General features: G+C 38.5%; 2 protein-coding genes and 1 long non-coding RNA gene across 5 annotated transcripts; 2 read left to right on the plus strand and 1 right to left on the minus strand.

The window, feature by feature from the left end:
* Positions 1–485: 485 nt before the first annotated feature.
* LOC140767492 (bZIP transcription factor 50) lies at positions 486–4,248 on the plus strand. Its single transcript, XM_073107423.1, has 3 exons — positions 486–1,052; positions 1,461–1,684; positions 3,888–4,248. The coding sequence occupies exons 1-3, from the start codon at positions 610–612 to the stop codon at positions 4,142–4,144; spliced, it is 924 nt and encodes a 307-aa protein (XP_072963524.1). The 5' UTR covers positions 486–609; the 3' UTR covers positions 4,145–4,248.
* A 1,154-nt stretch (positions 4,249–5,402) lies between these two features.
* Positions 5,403–7,707, minus strand: LOC140766630 (uncharacterized). Its single transcript, XR_012105480.1, has 5 exons — positions 7,635–7,707; positions 7,359–7,477; positions 7,200–7,279; positions 6,234–6,358; positions 5,403–6,151 (listed from the first exon to the last, which is right to left on the minus strand). It is a non-coding gene; the product is annotated as an uncharacterized lncRNA (long non-coding RNA).
* Positions 7,708–7,815: 108 nt separating this feature from the next.
* LOC140766627 (brefeldin A-inhibited guanine nucleotide-exchange protein 1) lies at positions 7,816–21,497 on the plus strand. 3 transcript variants are annotated; one of them, XR_012105479.1, is made up of 12 exons: positions 7,816–8,962; positions 12,928–13,245; positions 13,471–13,801; positions 13,896–14,318; positions 14,389–14,681; positions 14,756–15,029; positions 15,540–16,045; positions 16,146–16,467; positions 16,636–16,984; positions 17,083–17,750; positions 20,116–20,837; positions 20,940–21,497. XR_012105479.1 is itself a non-coding variant. In XM_073106113.1 (11 exons), the coding sequence occupies exons 1-11, from the start codon at positions 7,971–7,973 to the stop codon at positions 20,725–20,727; spliced, it is 5,088 nt and encodes a 1,695-aa protein (XP_072962214.1). In that variant the 5' UTR covers positions 7,816–7,970; the 3' UTR covers positions 20,728–21,497. The 3 variants fall into 3 exon arrangements, 1 of the variants encoding a protein (XP_072962214.1); XR_012105478.1 differs by having other exon boundaries at positions 7,817–8,962; positions 20,937–21,497; XM_073106113.1 differs by having other exon boundaries at positions 20,116–21,497.
* Positions 21,498–21,629: the final 132 nt, after the last annotated feature.

The raw sequence follows: 21,629 nt of genomic DNA on the forward strand, positions 1-21,629 counted from the left end.
TTATCGACCGTTGCAGCGCTGGGGAGATTTTTAAACTTGTTTATTTTTAACTTTTTGGGGTTTATGCCCATTGCCCAAGATCATCAAGACGAAGATGATGTCCCAGGACCAGGAGGATCCCAAATGCTAAGCAATCATTAATTAATAGTAGTGATAAAAAAAGATTGAATGGGATTAGGGTAGCATTCCATGTGCTAATAACTTAAATACTTGTTAAATGCATCGATTATGGGATGATTATTATCATCGAATCTCATTTATTTATTTATTTAAAATATTATTTGGAGTTTGATTTGAACTTCTTGGTCGTTGATCGGTATTTGACAGTGTTAAAATTCTAATCCCATTCCTAAGGCTAAGCAAATAAAAACTATTTTTCTCTGCATTCCTATTGGTCGCGTGACGATGAAAATGCAACTGTGGCCCCCACATCAACGCGGACTCTATAAATAAACAACTCGTTCTCTTTCGAAGAACTTGTCCCGCACCATCCTTTTCCTTCCTCCCCAAGGAAGCGAGACCGTCTCCTTCCTTCTTATATATCCATCTCCTCCCACCTCTCTCGCCAAATCCTAAGCCTAATCTTTGTCTACAACTCTTCTTCTCGTCATGGATGGAGGCGTCATCGAATGTTCGGAACCCGACAGCCGCCCCGACTTCGACTTCGACTTGGACTATCTCTTGGCCGGCTTCTCCGACGACTTTGCCGACCCCCTCTTATCGGAGTCCAGTTCCCCGAATTCTCTTGTATCTGATCCGATTTCGGAGCCACAGGTTTCTGATGGACCGACCGATGCTGGTTCTCCTGGTTCTATCTCGTCCTACGTGACCGAGCTCGAGAAGTTTCTCATGGAGGACGCGGATGCCGAGGAGGACGGGGGCAAGGGACTGGATGATGTCTTCTTTGCGGGGTTCTTCGCAGATGCTTCCGATGACGGGGTCAGCGAGGCTGCTACTCCCGAAGCTGAGAGCTCTGATAAGGAGAAGAAGGAGGAGGCTCCCGTGGTAGTTGATTCGGAGGACGACGGTCCAATCAGTAAGAAACAGAGAAGGTACTAGTAAATTGGTACTTTCTTGTTTTAACATCCTCCTTTTGCTTCGAATTGGCTCTCAGGCTTTTAAAAATGAGGCTTTTGGCTTGAAAACTGATATAGTTTGAACTAGGATTGTGTTCTCTTTTTTAAGTAAAGTTTCTGCGTCTAGACTCTATTGGATTATTGATAGAACAATATGATTGGAAGAAGAAAACTCTCTGTGATTTGTAAATTAATAAGCTTTTATTGTTGTATTTGAGCCAGGAAGGGCCATCGGACTAAATTATGTCCTATTTATCAGAAAATTGACATAAGATTGTATAAAAGATTAATCCCAAGGAAATTTGACTGTATGTAATTTTTGTTGTTAGTTCGCATGAATTATTGCTCTCTGTAATCCTGTATTTTGTCATTTGCGTTCCTCAGGCTGATGAGGAATAGGGATTCTGCCATGAAATCGAGGGAGAGGAAGAAGTTGTACATAAAGGAGCTAGAGATGAAAAGCAAGTATCTGGAATCGGAGTGCAGGCGTCTCAACTATGCTCTCCAGTGTTGTGCAGCAGAGAACATGGCCCTCCACCAGAGCTTGCAGAAGGGAAGGCTTTCAGATGATCTTCTAGCCAAACAGGAGTCTGCCGCACTCTTTGTGGGTAAGACATTTGGAAATATTCACTGTTTGTTCCTACTTCACTATTTATCTGGTATGGTAGGCATTGTCTTTTGTCGATCTAATCAATTGGTTGGTAGTGGTGAATGTATGCATATTTGTCTCTCTTTTTCTACTGGGGATTCCTTTTAATGATAAATGGCCTTAGTTAGAAATATGGAGTTATCTGCTTGTTTTTATGGAATGGACAAGACAACACCAAGAACAATTAGAACTGTAAGAGTGTGAACCACTTTACATTTCATCAATAAGAACACTTAGAGCTGTGTGCACTCACGTTGAACTTTTCTCTAGAATATCTGTAACAGCATCTCCAATATTAGAGTTAGGAAGCTACTAGGTTCCTTTCGTCGTATATATTTGTTTACACTTACTGCCGGTCACCCTTTTTCCAAGGATTTTCTTGTGTGCCAGTTTATTAAGCAGTTCCAATGCAACCAACTTTACTGGCTAAAGCTACAGTATCAAGCATGTGGCATTAACATTTATCATGAAATTTGAGACATATCTTCCTTTGCTAGAGCTGGGTAGTGCATACAGTTAAACCAGGGATGCAAGTATTAAGAAAGGGGATCCTTTTTGCAGAAAATGTTTCCATGGACATGAAATTCATATCTGATTGATCAAATCTACTGCTTGTTGCTATTCATTACTTGAGGTCTTGATCTATGTTCTAGAAATTATTTGCATCATATAAAGTTCTATCTGCAACTATCTTGGGATGAAAAAGTGTCACCCATTCTCCTTTCCTTGGCTTTTGAATTTGCCAAATTCTACATCATCAGGTTGTGTAGTCCTATAAAATTTCTGAGCTTGCTATTGAGTTACTTAATACTTACAATTGCTAGGAGCCATGTATTGCCTTATAGATCATTTTACTCTGAACTTTGTAATTCCAACCTGAAACCAATATCCTTACGAAGAGTCTTTATAGATTGAGAGAGGAATTTTTATGTTCTTGTTTTGCCTTTACCACAGACAGGATATGGCTAATCATAATCCATCTAAATCCATAGAAATTCAATACTGACAGCTGTCAATCTCTATTTCCAGGAAGAAGTTTTACTTTACACTTCTTTCCATGTACAATCGTGACTTTATCTCTAAGGTCTTAGACCTTTCCATTAGGTTGTGCATGCAGATTTCTTTGACGATAAGCTTGGTTTTGCCCATTGTCCTAAGCCACTATGACATTCAAAATCAATTTTGTTTTCCTGAAATTTACTTTTAGAGATACCAAATATGAGTTTCTTACTTTGCAGTTTGCACTTTATCCTTCTGATTAGCTCACATGAAGATCTTTTATTCTATCCCTTCTATCTGGATCTGGCCCTTGTGCTTTTTTGCCGTTAGAAGCAACCTAATGTGAGAACAAATGGATGGATATCATTTTCACTTTCCAGAACTGCAGTAATTAATTTTTATTTAGCATTGGATATATGGAATCCGTTAGAAGCAACATAATTTGAGAGCACATGGATAAATATTGTTCTCAGAACTGCAATAATCAATTTTTATTTGGGGTTGGATATATGGAACCTCTTTCTCCATTCATCTCTATTTAATGCATCGATTTATATCAAATCAAGCCCCATCATATCTTCTCTTAGTTATCTTACACATCCTTGATGACACGTCAATATATTTAGTAGACACTATTTTTCTTATCTATCACAATAACTTCCTAAGAACCCAATCATATATTTTTTCTCAATCAAATATCATAGTAAGTAGATATCTTCTATAGTCAATCTACCTAGCATATCATTTAAGAATCACTTGAATTAAATCATTTTCTGTTGAATATATCTCTAGATAAAGTTGCCTAATATAGCTTGCTTGTTGTAACACATTCCGAGTTCCAAGAAGCTGTTTAATGCCTTACTATTTGGATGTTTAGATCTAGAGAGAAGGTTTTATATATAAATCTAACAGTAGGTTGCTTTGATTCTAGATAGCCTGAGATTTTGGTTTTTCTTTCCTGTCCATGATTGCAGTCATGATCGGCAGCATGTTTGCTGCTTATATAATAGCTAGTCTGTTTTCTCGCCCTTCCTAGGAAGCTGGTGGTGTATTATATTAGAACCACTATCGAATAAAACATTCATTAGATATAATCTTCTGATGCTTCATATTATGCACATTTTGCTAAGTGTTGTTCTCTTCCTGCTGTTTCTCCTTTTCAGAATCCCGGCTGTTGGGTTCCCTGTTTTGGCTCGTGAGCATCATCTGCCTATTCCTAATTCCAAGGTTACCCAGCCAGAGTTCAAGGACTGCCAGAAGTCCAGAAAGAGGTCTCGTTCAATTAGTGGTGGCCGCAGGAAAAGCAAATGAGAAATTAATAACAAATTTTTGGTTGGAATTGACTCTTATAGGAAGACGCTTCAGGGGAATGAAGATGAGAATGAAATCTATTTTGTTTCCAATTGTTTGTGTCTTGTAAGTTTAGGTTATCACAGTGTAATATCATACTTCTCTTGTATGTTAAATTTGTGATCTGCAGTTACACTTTTGTGAATTGAGTTATCTTTTATCTTATACCTAAAAGTTATTCACAAGCATGGCTACCTTCTATGGTCATGTTGGACTTAACATGCTTTTGCAGTTCTGATATTAGAAGTGGATTGGATGATTGTGGCTTGTTTCCTAGTGCTGCCTTGGGGTGGGTACAACGTCTGATCTTCATAAGATCTTGGAAGACAAGACGGGGTAAAATTTTAAGATGAATCTGGATATAGTTTTGTGAAATCTAAGTGGTTTTTGTTGAAAGTTTTGCCAATCTTATCTCGCAATGGCAGTTTTTGTTGATTTATTTTTTCTTTTCCTTTGTCCGAGTCTGTACAAAATGATCATTAGTGTTGTAGAGAAATATACTAGCTTGCGTATATACTGGATTTGCTGTGTACTTTTGGGTGACCTCTCTTCATTAGAAATTTAGAATAAGAAAGGCCAGGAGCCTCAAAAGGCTACATCAAACCACCCCGTCTATACAGAACGCCAGCAGCATCTTTACATAAGATAGAGGTGGTTAACCAGTGTGGAAGATCCAGAAGGCCATGATTTAATTATTATAAGGTTCTTAATTTTTGCCTACAAAAATCAAGTTATTCACTTGACTTTCAGTCCTGGTGCTCTTGATGCTACTACTGCTTGCAGCTGCAGCTGCTCTGCTGATATTGACTTTTAAGGCATGAGTTGAGCGCAATAAAACTTGATAGGTTCAGATGTCTTTGTTAGGATTGAGGATTGTAATGTGGCATAACCGCACAAGCCACCCACAGAACCATTCGATCCAGTCTCTGATTAAGATTGATGTCTCTGAAAGTCATTTCCATTATTTATGGTAATAGATTGGCTAGACAAGGCCTGTTCATTACTTGGAATCAAGAAAGTATTTAAATAATTAGCTTATCCAGTGTTTCAAGTCTTCTATTAATTTACTTTACATTGAATTCATAAATTATATCATTTGGTACATGGTTTTATAGAATACTCGTCCAAGACCTCCTCTTCCTTTTTGTGTACTAATTCAATGGAAAGAGCTTCATTCCACTTTTAATTGGAGAAAAAGAATTTAGTTGGAAATGGTAGTTCTAAAGATTAGTTGGAAAAGTGCAGCCATAATGACTTGCCCAAATAAAACAGGTACCATCACATTCTTATGCGCTGTTCCTCATCAAACAAAATAGGAAAAAGAAAAAGGAAACATAGTCAACAAGAAGATAAATGCAAATCCATTGTTCAGCTTCTGCTATCTACCGACTCCGGCTAAGCATGCTTCCTCTGCTCTTCACTGACTGAACAACTTTCAGGCTGTGCTTCACCAATTGCACTATTTCTTCGCTCTACGCCATTGGTACTGCGAGATATTGGGGATTCTTCCTTCATTTTTATCATTTATCTGGGCATAATTTCCACCAAATCATCGTAAGCCACTCAAATAATGAGATTCAGAATTTGATAAGCCCACGGAGGCTATGAAGAACTGATGATGCAGTTTGAGTACTGTAAAATATGGGTTAAACAGTTTGTATTTGCCTACATAATCTACCCCTTTGATACACGTTGAATAATCCATGACAAAATGAAAACAGTTCTGCTTTAATACTTCTTTACAAGGCAGGAATCTCTCAATCTAAATTGCCTGAGTACTGGTTTCTGTGATCATGCCACGCCACGCCACATATGCCTGAATATGTGAAAGATAGGCATAAAATTCAGCAAAAGCACTATTTCAGTCATTCTACTCTAATTCAACGACCTTCATTATAAAGAAAAGGCAGTCAAGATTAGATAACTATTTTCCAACTCATCCTCAATCTAATGGAGCCTTTTTGACAATCTTTTATTACATAAATACGCCACCATTATATCTGGCCTGCAACATTGTCTGAGTAATATACAATGTAGGCAGTGGTATCCTATTCAAGATCCTCCAATCCTTCTATTCCTTCAAAAATAAACAATTGCATAAATTAATAGAGACAGCTTTCTGGCTCTATAAACTGAAGCATATTGGTATCAATGTTCACCTTGGGTAGTCATAGACTCATGAATTATTGACCAACAGGGCTTAGATAAATTGTTTGTTCACATCCTCTCTTCGTTAGTGCTTCCAAAGAGATTGTTGACAATCATTGATGATGTCCACCATTTCCTTCATTAAAAATAAATGCCATATATACTAAATAAAGGACAGCTCATTCCAAAAGAAAAGAAGTATCGCAATTTATCTGAACATATCTGGACATTCGATAATTAGATATGAATAGGAAAATTTACTAGTTGGATACTCAATATCCAGCAGAGAGATTATTATTGTTATCTTCAGCATAGAATTCATGAGTTACAGTGGCAGGTTGGTTTACCTTACGAAAAAATTTCAGGTCTTACCATCATTATTGACAGTAGGAGAAGCTAGTCTGATCAGAAAATACTAGTAAACCAACTCAAGAGTGAAGAAGAAACTGTTGATAGGAGAGTTGATGTCATTATAGAGCCGTAAATCCAGAAAAGAACAAGTTGCACTATATATTCTCTCAAGAATATCAGACACAAAATATATCAAGTAAAGTGATAAATCATAATGTATCATGGTGAGTGAACCCCACAATTCAAGTGAGATTTATATTCTTGGTACTGGAAAATTGATACCGAAGAGCCTAATACACCTCTTATAATTCCTACAAATACAGAGAGCTCTTGAATATGGCATGAGCAAAATAAGATGTGCAAACCCTATGGCCACAATCGATTTTGTTGAGCATCTGTCATGGGTTGTTTGTGCTCCTAAAATTTTGGGTATACTATTGAGTCGCGTGGGTATTGCATTAGTAGTATCCAACAGTGACACTCTTCCTGAAAAGAAATGTAAATCCTACAGTACCAAACAAGCACTGATCTGTGTGTTCTATTATGAATCTAAAAGTTGAGATAAAGACAGGAGAAAACAATAAAATAAAAATGAATACTTAAATAGTAAAAATGGCACTATATACCAGTATTGCAGTGACCCTTGAAATACATAGTTCATCACTTCCTGTTTTCAAACACCATTTCTGACTTCTGAACAATTGCCCTGCAATGGCCTTCGTAAGAAACGAGTGTATCAACCTGATATTAAGTTGCGAAAGAGGCAAATATGATTGATTACATACGTAAAGAATGTGTTCAGTCTAGACGCAAAAAAAGTAATCTCAGTAGCAGAGCTGAGTTGCAAATTGCAAGATAGTGCTTCAGATTTTAGGAAGAAACATTCTCTCCTGTCCAAATATTTCTGCAAGCAAAAAAGTGGATTGCGGCATTTTCTCAAACACAGGCCGGTACACACCAAACTGACGAACAAAACCACGTCCCCTCCCCTCCCAGTGAATAAAGTCCGAAAAATAATAGAACGACCCGCACCAGAATTATACAGCGAGTCATAGTCATACCTTGTCACGTGATCCCAGTGCTTCAACGCAACTAAACGTGATCTCTCTCTCTCTCTCTCTATCTCTCTCTCGTTTGTCCCGGTCGCGTAGAATTCGTCAAATTGACCAAAGCACCCTCACCTTCCTTCCTATAATTCCATATTTCCATGTGGACGAACGGAGAAGCTTCCCCTCTCTCTCTCTTTCAGATCTCCTCCATCCCATGGCTCTATATTCCTCCTTCCACGATCCCAATCCCCAATCCTCCCCCGAAGCGTAATCACCTCCTATCCGATCAGATCCATGGTGTACCCCTTCCATCTTCCGACGATCTAATTCTTTCTCCTCTTCCCTCCAATGGCGACCTTCCATTCCTTGGGCGGCAATTCCCGCGCTGGTCGTATCATCGGCCCGGCCCTCGACAAGATCATCAAGAACGCGGCGTGGCGCAAGCATTCTTCCCTCGTCTCCGCCTGCAAGTCCGCCCTCGACCTCCTCGACTCCCTCCAAGATTCCTCCCCTTCTCCGGCGGATTCCTCCCTCTCCGGACTCTCCGCCTCCGACGCCGAAGCAGCGCTCCACCCTCTCGCCCTCGCCCTCGACGCCGCCTCCCCCAAGGTTGCCGAGCCCGCCCTCCAATGCATCCAGAAGCTCTTCTCCCACCGCCTCCTCCGTGGGGACATCGACGCCGCCGATAACGACGCCGCTGCCTCGTCTCCCTCCTCTCGACTCTTCGCCGCCGTCCTCACCTGCGGCGGAATGGGTGATGATGCCATGGAGCTCGCCGTGCTTAGAGTCCTCATCGCCGCCGTGCGATCCCCCGGTGTCGCGCTCCGCGGCGAGTGCTTGGGTCAGATCGTTAAGAGCTGCTATAACATCTACCTCGGCAGCCAGAGCGGCGCCAACCAGCTCTGCTCGAAGCTTGTTCTTGCTCAGATTCTTGTCATAATCTTCGCGCGAGTAGAGGCGGATGCTATGGACGTCAGGGTGCGGACGGTGTCGATCGCCGACATGATGGACTTGTCTGATCGCAGCTTGAATGATTCGACTCTGGTGCAATCCGCGCAGAATTTTATCAATGAAGTTATGGAGGGGAGCGACTTGGAGGTGGTTGTACCCAATTCACAGCAGCAGGGAGAGGGAGAAGTGGGGGATGGGGAGGCAGATGGGCTGAGTAAGATTAGGGAGGATGGGCTTTTGCTGTTCAAGAACTTGTGCAAGCTCTCGATGAAGTTCTCAACGCCAGAGAATCCGGAGGATCCGCTGTTGCTGAGAGGGAAGGTTCTGTCTCTAGAGTTGCTCAAGATGGTGGTAGACAATGCAGGATCTTTCTGGCGGACGAATGAAAGGTAAGTATAGTCTCTAATGGTTTGTTTTCTCTGTGATATAGTTCCTGTTGCCCTAGGTAAGCTTAGTTTACCACGAACATGTAATATGTGATAAGCTACGTGCTTTTAAATGAAATTAAATGGGTCAACGGTCAACCATCTATGATGCAAACCTCTTTATATTAATAGCAAACACATATCAGCTGTCTCAGCTTTGTGTTGGGTTAGAAATTTCCAGCCTCTCATCAAACTATGTACTCCTCGATAGGAAGATTTCAAGTAATTAACAACATTGTAGAGAATTTCGAGATGATAAAGTCCTGCTACATTGGAGAAGCATCTTTAGTTATACTGTCCTGGCTTTACTGAGAGGTGCACACCAACAGTTACATGTTTATGGGATGAAACTCATAAGTTTTGAGGTTTTTCCCCTGATCATATAGGATTGTTATAGCAACTTGTTGGTTGCTACTGTAACGCATTTGCCTGGACTAGTTAATGAATCTTTTATTCAATTTCACCTCTTTGACATTTTCTTCCGGTGCTCAATCTTTAGGAGAGATACTGGAAATCTTAAGGAAAATGATACAATTTTGTAAATTTCTTGATTATATGTGATTTTATCAGCAATTTCCTTTCATGACTATCTGCATCTGCTTTTCCTCACCAGCTATGTGGTAGCAGGACCTCACCTTTGCATGTATGGCATTAGTTTTTTTTAGAGTGGCGAGTAACTTGGTTTGTCATATTGTTGATTTCTTTCATGTCACTCCATCGATACTCACAACCTGAATAACCTCATGGCATGCAGCTGTAAAGGCACACTTCTGCAGTTCTGCTGATATACTTGGGGCAAAACAATGATTAAGAATCAATATTTTGTAACCCATGGAAGTATTCTGCCATTGTTGAGTCTTACTTGTAGGTTGTCCACGTGGTGGAGGTATTATGGTGGAGGTGTTATGATCTTGCATAGTAAGGAATTTATTCAAAATAGGGATCTTGCATAGTAAGGAATTTATCCAGTCCACCTAATTGAGCATTAGTGGAACTTTTGATCAGGTACATTTGACTGATTTCAGAATAATGGGCTCCTTTCTTTTCTTTCTTTCTGTTCAACAGAAAGAAGTTCCTTCTATTATTCACCCACATGGGTCGATTAGCACTGGCCACCACTGGGATACTGGCACCTGTCTATAGAGTGTCAATAGCACGACCTTGTGCTGGGCTGTGCCATGCTATGCCGAACCTATCATGGATTTCGCGCGAGATATAATCGATGCCGCCTGAGCTAAAGTTAAAGAGACCCAAAAGCAACTGCCATCCTAAATAGAGAGTTAGAGTTAGAGAACAGAACGAGATGTGAAAAAGGGAAGGTCTAGGTGAGATTTAAGATTTCTTTTTAAATCCCATCAAAAGGTAATTTTTTTTTTTCATTTTCTTAAGTATTTCCTTTGTTTTACACTTGGGTACAAATGATAGATCTTAGTTTTGTTAGGTTTATCATTCGCAAGAGGCATTTTACATAAATATAGTATTTTGGTTCTGGATTTAAAAGTACTCTTTAAGATGTAGCAATCAAAGAATAAATTTGATTTCCCCCAAATATTAAATAGTCCATAATCGAATTCATTCAAATTAGGTCAAAAGTGGTATAGGACATGTTAGATTTAACTTCATATTAGTTGATTTACAATTTTGAGCTAAAATTTTAATATACGTGGAAATTATTTGATAATATTATTTTTTCGCCCAAATTATTTTCACTCTCTTTGATCCTTTTCATCATTGTATGTGCAACTATGTATTTACTCTTAACTTTTGTACTTAATTACTTAATCATTGTCAATTAATAAATATGTCTAATATATTATGTGTTGAATTATATTTCTACTAGATTATTGTTATGTTTTTAACAAAATAGGTCATTTACAACATTATCCATGGATCAAAGACTAATGTAGCCTTTAATACATATATTAGAAGCAAAAATATGTATAGAGTTCCTAAAAATTTATTAGAGGCATGCCAATATACAACTACGGGTGTAAACGAGCCGAGCCTAAGCGAGCCGGCTCCAGCTCGGGCTCGGCTTAAAATTAATTTCGAGCCTCAACTGTAGGCTCAAGCTCGGCTCAGCTTAATTCAAGCCGAGCTCGAGGCAAGCCAGATCGAGTCTAAACCGAGCTCAAGTTTGAATTGAGCCTATTATCAAGCCGAGCTAGTTCGAGCCTGAGCCCAAGCCAAGCCAAGCCTATCAAGCCGAGACGGTGCCCCGAAGGGCAACGTCGAGAATGAGGCTAAGATCGTCAGATCTAGGCTGGGTTTCTCGACTACAAAGGAGGACAAGATGGTATTAGAGCGGAGGCGACGGAGCCAGAGATAGACAAAGTGGAGGAGATTACGGAGGAGGAAGATGGAGAGGAAGCAAAGGCGGATGAAGAAGAGGAAGACATGGAGGAGCACCGGAAGAGTCCGGAACGAGGAGAGGAGGTTGAGGACGACTTTGAAGGGATGGCGGTAGACCAGGCGAAGGTGGTGTAGCTAGAGAAGAGATTGGGCAAGGGAAAAGTCGCCATCGTCGGATGAGTAGGGTTCCGCCTAGTGAGCTGCCATAGATTTGTGGCCGGGAGAGAGAAGGTTATGCGCGAGGAAAGGCTGGAGGAGGAGGAGCCTCGGAGGAGGATGCTTGCTGACGGTGGAGGACTGGAGGAAGAGGCTTGCCGACGGTGGAAGACTGGAGGAGGCGTCGGAGGAGGTAGAGAAAACTTATCAACACTCACTAAGAGTCCAAGAGGAAGAAGAGGCATTTTTTTTATTTTTGAACTGTTGGTTATTTGAGGAGTTAAGTGGTGTTTGGAAAACGGGATTGGTGACTGATCGGAAAGAGGAGTAATGAGTTGTAATTATGAGGCTAGGCAAGTAGATAGGATGCATGAAGGTTTTTCTCTTAGCCATGTGTCAAATGGAGAGAAAAAAATATTAAGATATTATATATATATATATATATATATATTTTTTTTTTTTTTTTTCGAGCTTCTCGAGCCGAGCCTAAATGAGCCGGCTCTAACTCAGGCTTGGCTCAATATTATTTTCGAGCCGGATTCGACTGCATGGGCTCGGCTCAACTCAAACCGAGCCGAGCCCGAGCAGCTCGTTTATTTTGACAGCCCTATATATAACTAGTAGGCGTGCTAGTGCACAGTGGCACACTGGGGTGAACTGATAGGGTATCAACACGACATGAGCCACTGGCCATTGCACATGGTAGCTTTGATTGCTTATTTTAGCAACATATTTGAATGGATTACAATTATGTTTAGTTAGTTTCTAAACATACTTGAAGAAATGTAAGATATCTATTCTTTTGAAATTTGAATACTTATTGACCTCTCAATCTTTCAAAGAGTGAAGGTGTGACACCAAATATACAAAATAGTAGTACAAACTGTATTATTAAAATAATTACATGCTAAAGGATCTTTTCTATAAGAGATGAAAAGAACTAAAAGTCAGATGATAGAAAAATGAAGAATTTTGGCCTTTTGGGTTGGTTTGTTAATGGAATCCTCAATATTGAGAGTCGAGAGTTGTATGAATGTATAGAGGGAACTTTCTCATAGCTTAGTCTATGGATTCTTTTGTTCAAAAATAAAAGCTTAAAATGTGCTGATTCTTACTCCCATTTGATCATTTCTTGAGGAGAGAGAGATGACAAATGGAGCTTGGTCTTAAAAGTCCTCTTATAGCCCATGAAATTTATTATAGTAGTATACTACAAAATTTATGAAATTATTTCCTCACTTATTTGATGTTCATACATGTAAAGAAAGAAAACCTCTTCAATCTTGAACTAGAATTATAGTAATCCTGTAAAAGATCTTCAATTGCTTATTACATGATTGTATTACTATTTAAGCTAATTGATTGCAAATTGGTGTTTTGTCACACAAGAATCTATATTGACACTATTTGTTTTTCTACAGATATCTTGGAGCAATCAAGCAGTACCTGTGCTTATCTTTGTTGAAGAATAGTGCACTGTCTGCAATGAGTATTTTTCAGCTTCTATGCTCTATTTTCATGGGATTATTATCAAGGTTTAGATCTGGGCTGAAGGAGGAAATAGGAATTTTCTTTCCTATGCTTGTTCTTAGAGTTCTTGAGAATGTCCTTCAGCCAAGTTTTTTGCAGAAAATGACTGTTCTCAACATGTTGGAGAAGATGTGTCAAGATTCACAAGTTGTTATTGATATTTTTGTGAACTATGATTGTGATGTGGATGCACCAAATATTTTTGAAAGGTATCAACTCCTTGAAATGTTCAGTAATGCTACAAATTCCTTTCACTATGAGGCAAAGTTAACTCTGCTGCTACTTTGCTAGAGCCAATCGAGTGGATTGTGGAATATGATTTTTGTATTGAATTGCTTATGGCCTTTAGCATCATTCAGCCTGCTCCAATTTTATTCATGCAACCTTTCATTTAACATGTATTAAGCGCTTTTAATTCCGTCAGATGTTTGCAGGATTGTCAACGGGCTTCTAAAGACTGCACTAGGTGTAACTCCTGGATCTGTGACAACACTGTCCGGAGCCCAAGATCATACATTCCGAATTGAGTCTGTCAAGTGCCTCGCTACTATCGTCAAGTCAATGGGAGCATGGATGGATCAACAATTGAGAATTGAAGATTTTTCTCCTAAAGGCCCTGAAAATGATCATTTGGTAGACAACCTTAATGTGCTGAATGGAGAAGAAGGAAATGTAATTGATTATGAACTGCATTCAGACTCTAGTTCTGAATTATCTGATGCTGCCACTCTTGAACAACGCCGTGCCTATAAATTAGAGTTTCAGGTGAAAGTATTCCCTTGTTCATGACCAACAAGTAGGTCTTTTTAAAGTGCCTTGTAGTATCACTGATAGATCCTCATTGAATTTGTCATTGCAGAAAGGCATAACATTGTTCAATAGGAAGCCTTCCAAGGGTATTGAATTTCTTATTAATAGCAAAAAGATAGCTCCTTCTCCAGAAGAAGTAGCTTCTTTCCTAAGAAATGCTACTGGGTTAAATCCAGCAATTATTGGAGACTATTTGGGTGAAAGGGAGGAGTTCCCTCTGAAAGTAATGCATGCATACGTGGATTCACTAAATTTTGAAGGGATGGACTTTTATGAAGCCATTAGATTTTTCTTACGAGGCTTCAGACTGCCGGGGGAAGCACAAAAAATTGATCGGATCATGGAAAAGTTTGCAGAACGCTACTGCAAATGCAATCCAAGTTCCTTTACCCGTGCAGATACTGCTTATGTCCTTGCTTACTCTGTAATCTTGCTCAATACTGATGCTCATAATAGCATGGTCAAGGATAAGGTGTGTTAAGACAACTCTCCTCGGTATTGTTTAGTGTATTAGTTCACTTTAGTTTTATTTGTTGCTGCAGATGTCTAAGGGTGATTTCATTCGCAATAATCGAGGTATTGATGATGGAAAAGATTTACCTGAAGACTACTTGAGCACACTGTATGATCAAATCGTGAAAAATGAAATAAAGATGAGCGCCGACACCATAAATCCTCAAAGTAAGCAGCCAAGCAGCAGCAATAGGCTTTTAGGCTTGGAGAACATTTTCAACTTAGTCAATTGGAAACAGGCAGAAGAAAAGGCATTAGGTGCTAATGACTTGCTCATTAGGCATATACAAGAGCAATTTAAAGCAAAGAGCGGGAAATCAGAGTAAGATTGATCGATACTCATCTGTAATGTAATTGTTGTTAGTTCTGATTGTAAATTAAGCTTTGGAAATGCAGGTCTGTGTATTATGCTGTCACGGATACAGCAATCTTAAGATTTATGATGGAGGTCTGTTGGGCCCCTATGATGGCTGCTTTTAGTGTGACGCTTGACCAAAGTGATGATAAGGCTGCCACATCTCAGTGTTTACAAGGCTTCCGATATGCTGTGCATGTCACCTCAGTAATGTGCATGCAGACGCAGAGAGATGCTTTTGTGACATCTGTAGCCAAATTTACATACCTCCACTGTGCTGCTGACATGAAGCAAAAGAATGTTGATGCTGTAAAAGTAAGAATACTAGTCACTTAGGAAATTGATTCTTTGTTAAATGTCTGTTCTTGTCATTAACAAATTGTTTAGAAAATTGAAGCCATTAAATATTTGTACTTGTCATGGACACTGGCCGTGGGCCATGCCACAAGCACGACAATCCTTGCTTTGGGATTTGAAAACGCATATCTCACTGTGAAAAAAAGGTTTCCTCTTTTGCTCTCTCTCTCTCTCTCTCTCTCTCTCTCACACACCATGAGATTACTTGTTTATGACATCAAGGTACAATATTTAGCTAAAAAGGTGGTCAATGACTTAATGTTTTCCCCAAGATCCAACAACTTTGTAGTCAAACTCATATATACATGTACATATACATGTGTGTGTGTGTGTATGTATATGCTGTCAGTCATTTAGTCATCGTATTATAATTTCTCCCATAGTTTGACTACTGAATAAATCTAGCAATCTTCATTTGACGGCTTTCAGAACAATGTTATTTACTTATGTAGTTTTATCTGTCAACAGGCTATAATATCGATTGCCATTGAAGATGGAAATTATCTACAAGAAGCTTGGGAGCATGTATTAACATGTCTTTCACGGTTTGAGCATTTACACCTGCTGGGAGAGGGTGCTCCTCTAGATGCTTCTTTTTTCACTGTACCTCTCATTGAATCAGATGAAAAATCACAGAAGTTACCTGCCATTCCATCCTTGAAGAGGAAAGGGAATGCTCTTCAAAATCCTGCAGTAATGGCTGTTGTCAGAGGGGGGTCTTATGATAGTGCATCAGTTGGAAAAAATGCTCCAGCATTGGTTACTACAGAACAGATCAGCAACTTGATATCAAACTTAAATTTATTGGATCAGATTGGAAATTTTGAGCTAAACCATATATTTGCTCATAGCCAAAGATTAAATGGTGACGCAATAGTAGCTTTTGTAAAAGCTCTTTGCAAGGTTTCTATGACGGAGTTGCAGTCACCCACGGATCCACGCATCTTCAGCCTTACAAAGATAGTAGAAATTGCGTAAGAATCATTTGGAACCTACTTTATGTACATACTATGTTGCATTATTATTTTACTTATTTTTAATTAATTACTCTAATGTTCACCTTTATGTTTGCAGGCATTATAATATGAATCGTATACGTTTGGTGTGGTCTCGTATTTGGAATGTTTTATCAGAATTCTTTGTCTCAGTTGGATTGTCAGAAAATCTCTCAGTTGCAATATTTGTTATGGATTCATTGAGACAGTTGGCCATGAAGTTTTTGGAGCGAGAGGAACTGGCAAATTATAACTTTCAGAATGAATTTTTGAGGCCTTTTGTGATTGTTATGCAGAAAAGTAATTCTTCTGAAATAAGGGAACTAATTGTTCGCTGTGTTTCCCAAATGGTTTTGAGTCGAGTTAATAATGTGAAATCTGGCTGGAAAAGTGTTTTCAAGGTATGCATCAACTTCCTAACCATAATGATGAATATTTTAAAGACCTTGAACATTGATGAAGCTACTGAAGTGCTGCACACTATCTTCTTTCAAACATTGAATCTGAGTTCCTGCTCTTCATTTCATGTAAAATATACATCTAATACTGAACTTTTTCTTCTATCCTAGGTTTTCATTGCTGCCGCTGATGATGATCGTAAAAATATTGTCTTTTTAGCTTTTGAGACCATGGAGAAAATTGTTCGAGATTATTTTCCTTATATAACTGAGACAGAATCCACAACGTTTACTGACTGTGTCAAGTGTCTTATAGCATTTACAAACAGCAAATTTAGTAGTGATGCTAGCCTCAATGCTATTGCTTTTCTTCGTTTCTGTGCTGTTAAACTTGCAGAGGAAGGTTTTGTTTGTCATGACAAGAACACGGAATGCCAATCAATAAATGGAGTTGCTTCAGATGGAAATCCTTTCACTGATAAGGATGATCATGCTTACTTTTGGGTTCCTTTGCTTGCTGGTACCATACTTTTCTAAGATTTACATATTCGCATGCCATTGAGTTATAGAGATGTGCTTTCAGTTTCAACTTTCAGGCATGTCTTGTTTATTTTTCAGGTTTATCAAAATTGACATCTGATCCCAGGCCAACTATCAGTAAAGGTGCTCTTGAGGTACTCTTTGACATTTTGGAGGACCATGGGCACCTCTTCTCACGCACCTTTTGGATCAATATATTCCAATCTGTTATTTATCCTATATTTAGCCGTGAAGGACACATGTTTGATGGCCAGCACTCAGCAGTAAAAGACTCTGACCATGTTGGAGAAGATTCCTGGAATCTTGAAACAACTGTGGTGGCAGCAAAATGTTTGGTGGACTTGTATGTCACTTTTTTTGATGTAGTTCGTTCACAGCTAGTGAGTGTTGTTTCTATTCTTATGACTTTTGTAAGAAGTCCTTATCAACAATCTGCTAGCACAGGCATGGCTGCTTTACAGCATTTGACTGAGAACCTTGGAAACACACTTTCAGAGACAGAATGGGAGGAGATTCTATTGTGCTTTAAAGAAGCAGCTTCTCTTACGTTGGGTGTATTCCCTAGAATTCTGAGAATCATGCAAAATATTGAAATTCCAGATAAAACAGAGGTTTATTCTGATGCTGAACAATATTCGGATCATGAATTTGTTAATGACGATGAAGAGGAAGCTAATATGGAAACTGCATCTTATGCTATCATCAGGATGAAAAGTCATATAGCTCTCCAGCTCCTAATTATACAGGTATATTAGCCTTTCTTTCCTTTCTGCATTGGCTTGTTTTCAAAAGCTGTTCTGCCGATGTGGATATTGTTTGTTTTTTGAGGATATGTAGACTCAATGTTTTAAGGAATGCTTTCATACAAGGTTCGAAAAATCGGGATCGAGATCGTCTTTCCGAAAAAATGATACGTATCAACTGGATCGGATCGGACTTTTTAATTACATAAAATTCTAAATATTATTTAAAAATGCAGAAATTTTTTTAAAAATTTAGAAAATATGACAAAAAAAAGGAAAATAATAATTATTCACATATGAGTCTTAAAAATTAAATAAAAATACTAACTTATTCAAAAGTCAAAAACTCTGATGAATACCGAGTTGGCTCTCATAAATCTCTGTGGTCGTTATCATAATCATCATAAATTTGAAAATAATGACGTCTATGGTTTGGTGCTCGAAAGAGTAATTACATTATATCATTCATATCAAATGGATCTTGTTGTCTCTTAAGAGGATAATAATCAATATGTGGATTGTGTATATGAGGATACGGAGAATATTGAGAAAGATAATAATCGGCATATGGATCATGTGATTGTTTCAAATAATGAATATTTGATGAACTATAGTTCGTTGGAGTTTCCTAGAGTGAGATTTGCATCATCGGAGTTGATTAAAGCTAGATTTCTCCATTAGAAAGTGAAAGTGAGAATAAAAAAAGAAGTGAAAGAGAGTGAGAAGAAAAGAGTAAAGAGTGAAAATGAAAGAGCTTGGTCCAAGGTCGGACTCAGGTCAGATCCATAATGGATCTGGCCCGGTTTGATCAAAACCGGTCGATCCTGGCCTTGGATCGGGATTGGGTCTGGCCAATCCAACAAACCTTCCTTTCTTGTCATATTTGGAATTTGTTGCATTTGGTTGCAGTTTGAAAGCATTTTAAAGATAACATGTTTATACAGATTTTGGAGTATAAAATGTACCTTGTCAAGGATTTCCTTACCATGGCATGGGAGTGTGCAGGTCAGATGCTAATTTGACCTGAATGCCTTGGCCCTCAACACACTAATGTCTTGAAAAAAAAACTATGAGAAAAAGTTAGTAGATTCTTTTAAATATAAGAATATCAATTGATGTTACTGCTTGCATTTTCATGTATAGGTTTGTCTTTGTAGCTTGCTGCTAAATTTCATGTACCTATTGTACCTACATTTTTACATCTAAATACAAAGGTTGTATAGGATAAACCATTGAAGATATATCAACAAAATCTAAACTTGATTTCTCACCATATTCATTTATTTGTGCGCTTTTTATGTTTTCATTTTTTTGTGTAAACAATTGGGGACAATTTACTTTTTGTTAGCTAAAGTATCATGAAAATTCGACTTTTTTTTTAAATTCCAATTTAACACAAGTTTAAGTCTTTTATTCTACACTTCATTTGGGTGGCTAGTGATCTTGAAGTGATTTGCAAGCTTATAAGCTGCTTTGGGCTTGAATAGTCCTTCTTTCAGTTGATACCCTCACTAAGTCGCTATCCACGCTAATTCATCATATTATGGTGCTTTCCCATGCTGACTGACATAGAGTGCCACGGTAGGTAATCCTTGCCTGTGATGGCTTCTTGTTCATATCCTTTGCTGGATATCAGGGTGAAGGGGCCATGGTGATCCTTGCTTTCAGTAGTATTGCTTAATGCTTACCTCTTTTGCTGGAAAACGGAATAAGGAGAATTTCTGTACCTGTTCATATTTTCACTTTATGATGATTTTCTTAAGTTCACTGTTTCAGTTGGAACTAAAATATATTGTGATGCCTAGCACATCAGAACTTGTTTCATCATCATAACAATAGTCAAACCACCAGGAGCTAAAGGCTCACGATATCCCAGTAATAAGTTGCACATATGCAATTCTTCTATGGAATTAACTTCCTTATTACAGCATTAATGGTGTTTGGCTATAGCAACATAATAGGCATGTTGAGAGCAGATATACCACTTTCAATCTGGGAACACAATACAGTTGAACATAATGATTCCGTGCGTTCCTCCATAATCAGTATATATCCATATTGTCAGGGTGTACCCACATTGCAAATACCTTTTTTCAGTAGCAATTACTGATTTGTGTGAGTTTAGAATAGTATATTTCCAATCAAGGTTGTACATTAGATTGTGAATATATGCATGACCAGTGAGTGCATATTATGTTGTGAGTTAATGTATCAGAATTTTGACTTGTTACAGATAATTATTTTGTCAAATCAAGTCACAAGCTGCGCAAACTTCTGTTCTCTGCAGCCTTTGACATGTACTTGTACATTTTATCATTCTATTTGGATTTGGATTGGTAAGACTCATATACTGATTTCTTCCATACAGGCTGTCATCAAATTTTATGAGAGGCATCCAAAATCTTTTTCAGTTATCCATATTAGTTGTCTCTTGGATATACTCTCATCTATTTCATCTCATGCAAGCGAAGTGAGTGCTGAGACTGTACTACAGACGAAGTTTCATAAAGCATGCTCTCTCTTGGAGATCTCTGAGCCAGCAGTTCTTCACTTTGAAAATGAGTCTTACCAGAACTACCTCAAGCTTCTGCAAGCACTTCTTCATGACAACCCATCTCTGACAAAGGACATGAATATAGAATCCCAAGTAGTGGCCGTATCTGAGAAAATATTACGGACATACCTAAACTGTGCAGGATACCAACCATCAGATCAAACTCCGAACAGCGGTCAGACCTTACATTGGATTCTTCCGTTGGGTGCAGCCAAGAAAGAGGAACTGGTAGCCAGGACTTCCTTGGTTGTTTTTGTTTTGCGTCTTCTGAGCAGTTTAGAGAAGGATTCATTTAAAAGAAACCTGCCATGCTTTTTCCCTTTGTTAGTTAATCTGGTTCGTTGTGAACATGGCTCTGGAGAAGTGCAGCGCATGTTATATGAGATCTTTCAATCATCAATAGGGCCAGTAATTCTGATTAAGTAATGTTTATGTCCATGTGTACTCCATTTTGGAGTAAATTAATTATCATGCTGGCTATGTCATTCTGTTACAATAGGTAAACTAGACACAACATCAGAAATCTGAAATTCCAGGTATGACCATCTGATTGATAATTCCAAATTGATTTGGATTTGTTGTCAGTAGTTGTATTTCACCAAGATTGTCAACTGATTTGCATGGAACTTTGACAGCAGTGCATTTGGTGACCACTTGGAAGGAAGGGCCTATGTTATTTGAAGTTGGATGGGTCAGTGTGATGCATCCATCTCAATTTGATCGCGTTGATGACTTCTCTAGCTGCACCTGAAAACTTGGCTTAGCGTTCAGAATGTTATAAGGAAGCTTCCTTGTGTCACCACTGATAGGTTATATCTGTTCAGATCATAGCTCATACGGTGTAGCCATCCTTAATACTATCTTCTTCAGACTGGGATTGCTAACTTTGTTGGAAGCTCTTAAATAAGGGTGATAGAGAACCATCCTTTCATTACATACAGTGACAGGAAGATCAGGCCAGGTGCTGCACATTTTCCACAAGATATCAGTGACTTTGTATAATGAACTTTCGCCCATATCCTGTTTATAAAATTTTAACAAAAGTTAGCTCGCGATGGATGTGAAAACAACCAAGGGTGTGATTTTTTGTCGACTTGATCAAATCTGTTAATGCTGATTATGATGAAGTTACGGTGGATTATTTACATATTCGGGAAAAATCAATACAGCATACAGCTCAGAGCAAGAATTGTATCTGTTTTCATATTCCTTTTTTTTTTTTTCTTTTGGTCATAATAGTAAGATCAAAGTAGGTAGCAGATTTCCGTGCTTTATAGCTAATAGTGACTGAGAACTTTTATTAGAAAACAAAAGCTCTTCATAGATTT

This window comes from Typha angustifolia, chromosome 9 (assembly GCF_048772165.1).
Source record: "Typha angustifolia cultivar Huaian chromosome 9, ASM4877216v1, whole genome shotgun sequence".
Classification (NCBI taxonomy): Eukaryota; Viridiplantae; Streptophyta; class Magnoliopsida; order Poales; family Typhaceae; genus Typha; species Typha angustifolia.

Coding starts and splice junctions, on each gene's coding strand:
- LOC140767492 (XM_073107423.1), top strand. CDS start 610: ATGGATGGAGGCGTCATCGAATGTTCGGAACCCGACAGCCGCCCCGAC. Junction 1,053..1,460: donor ATCAGTAAGAAACAGAGAAG/GTACTAGTAAAT, acceptor TGCGTTCCTCAG/GCTGATGAGGAATAGGGATT. Junction 1,685..3,887: donor GTCTGCCGCACTCTTTGTGG/GTAAGACATTTG, acceptor TCTCCTTTTCAG/AATCCCGGCTGTTGGGTTCC.
- LOC140766627 (XM_073106113.1), top strand. CDS start 7,971: ATGGCGACCTTCCATTCCTTGGGCGGCAATTCCCGCGCTGGTCGTATC. Junction 14,319..14,388: donor ATAGCATGGTCAAGGATAAG/GTGTGTTAAGAC, acceptor TTGTTGCTGCAG/ATGTCTAAGGGTGATTTCAT. Junction 16,985..17,082: donor TTGGGTTCCTTTGCTTGCTG/GTACCATACTTT, acceptor TTTATTTTTCAG/GTTTATCAAAATTGACATCT.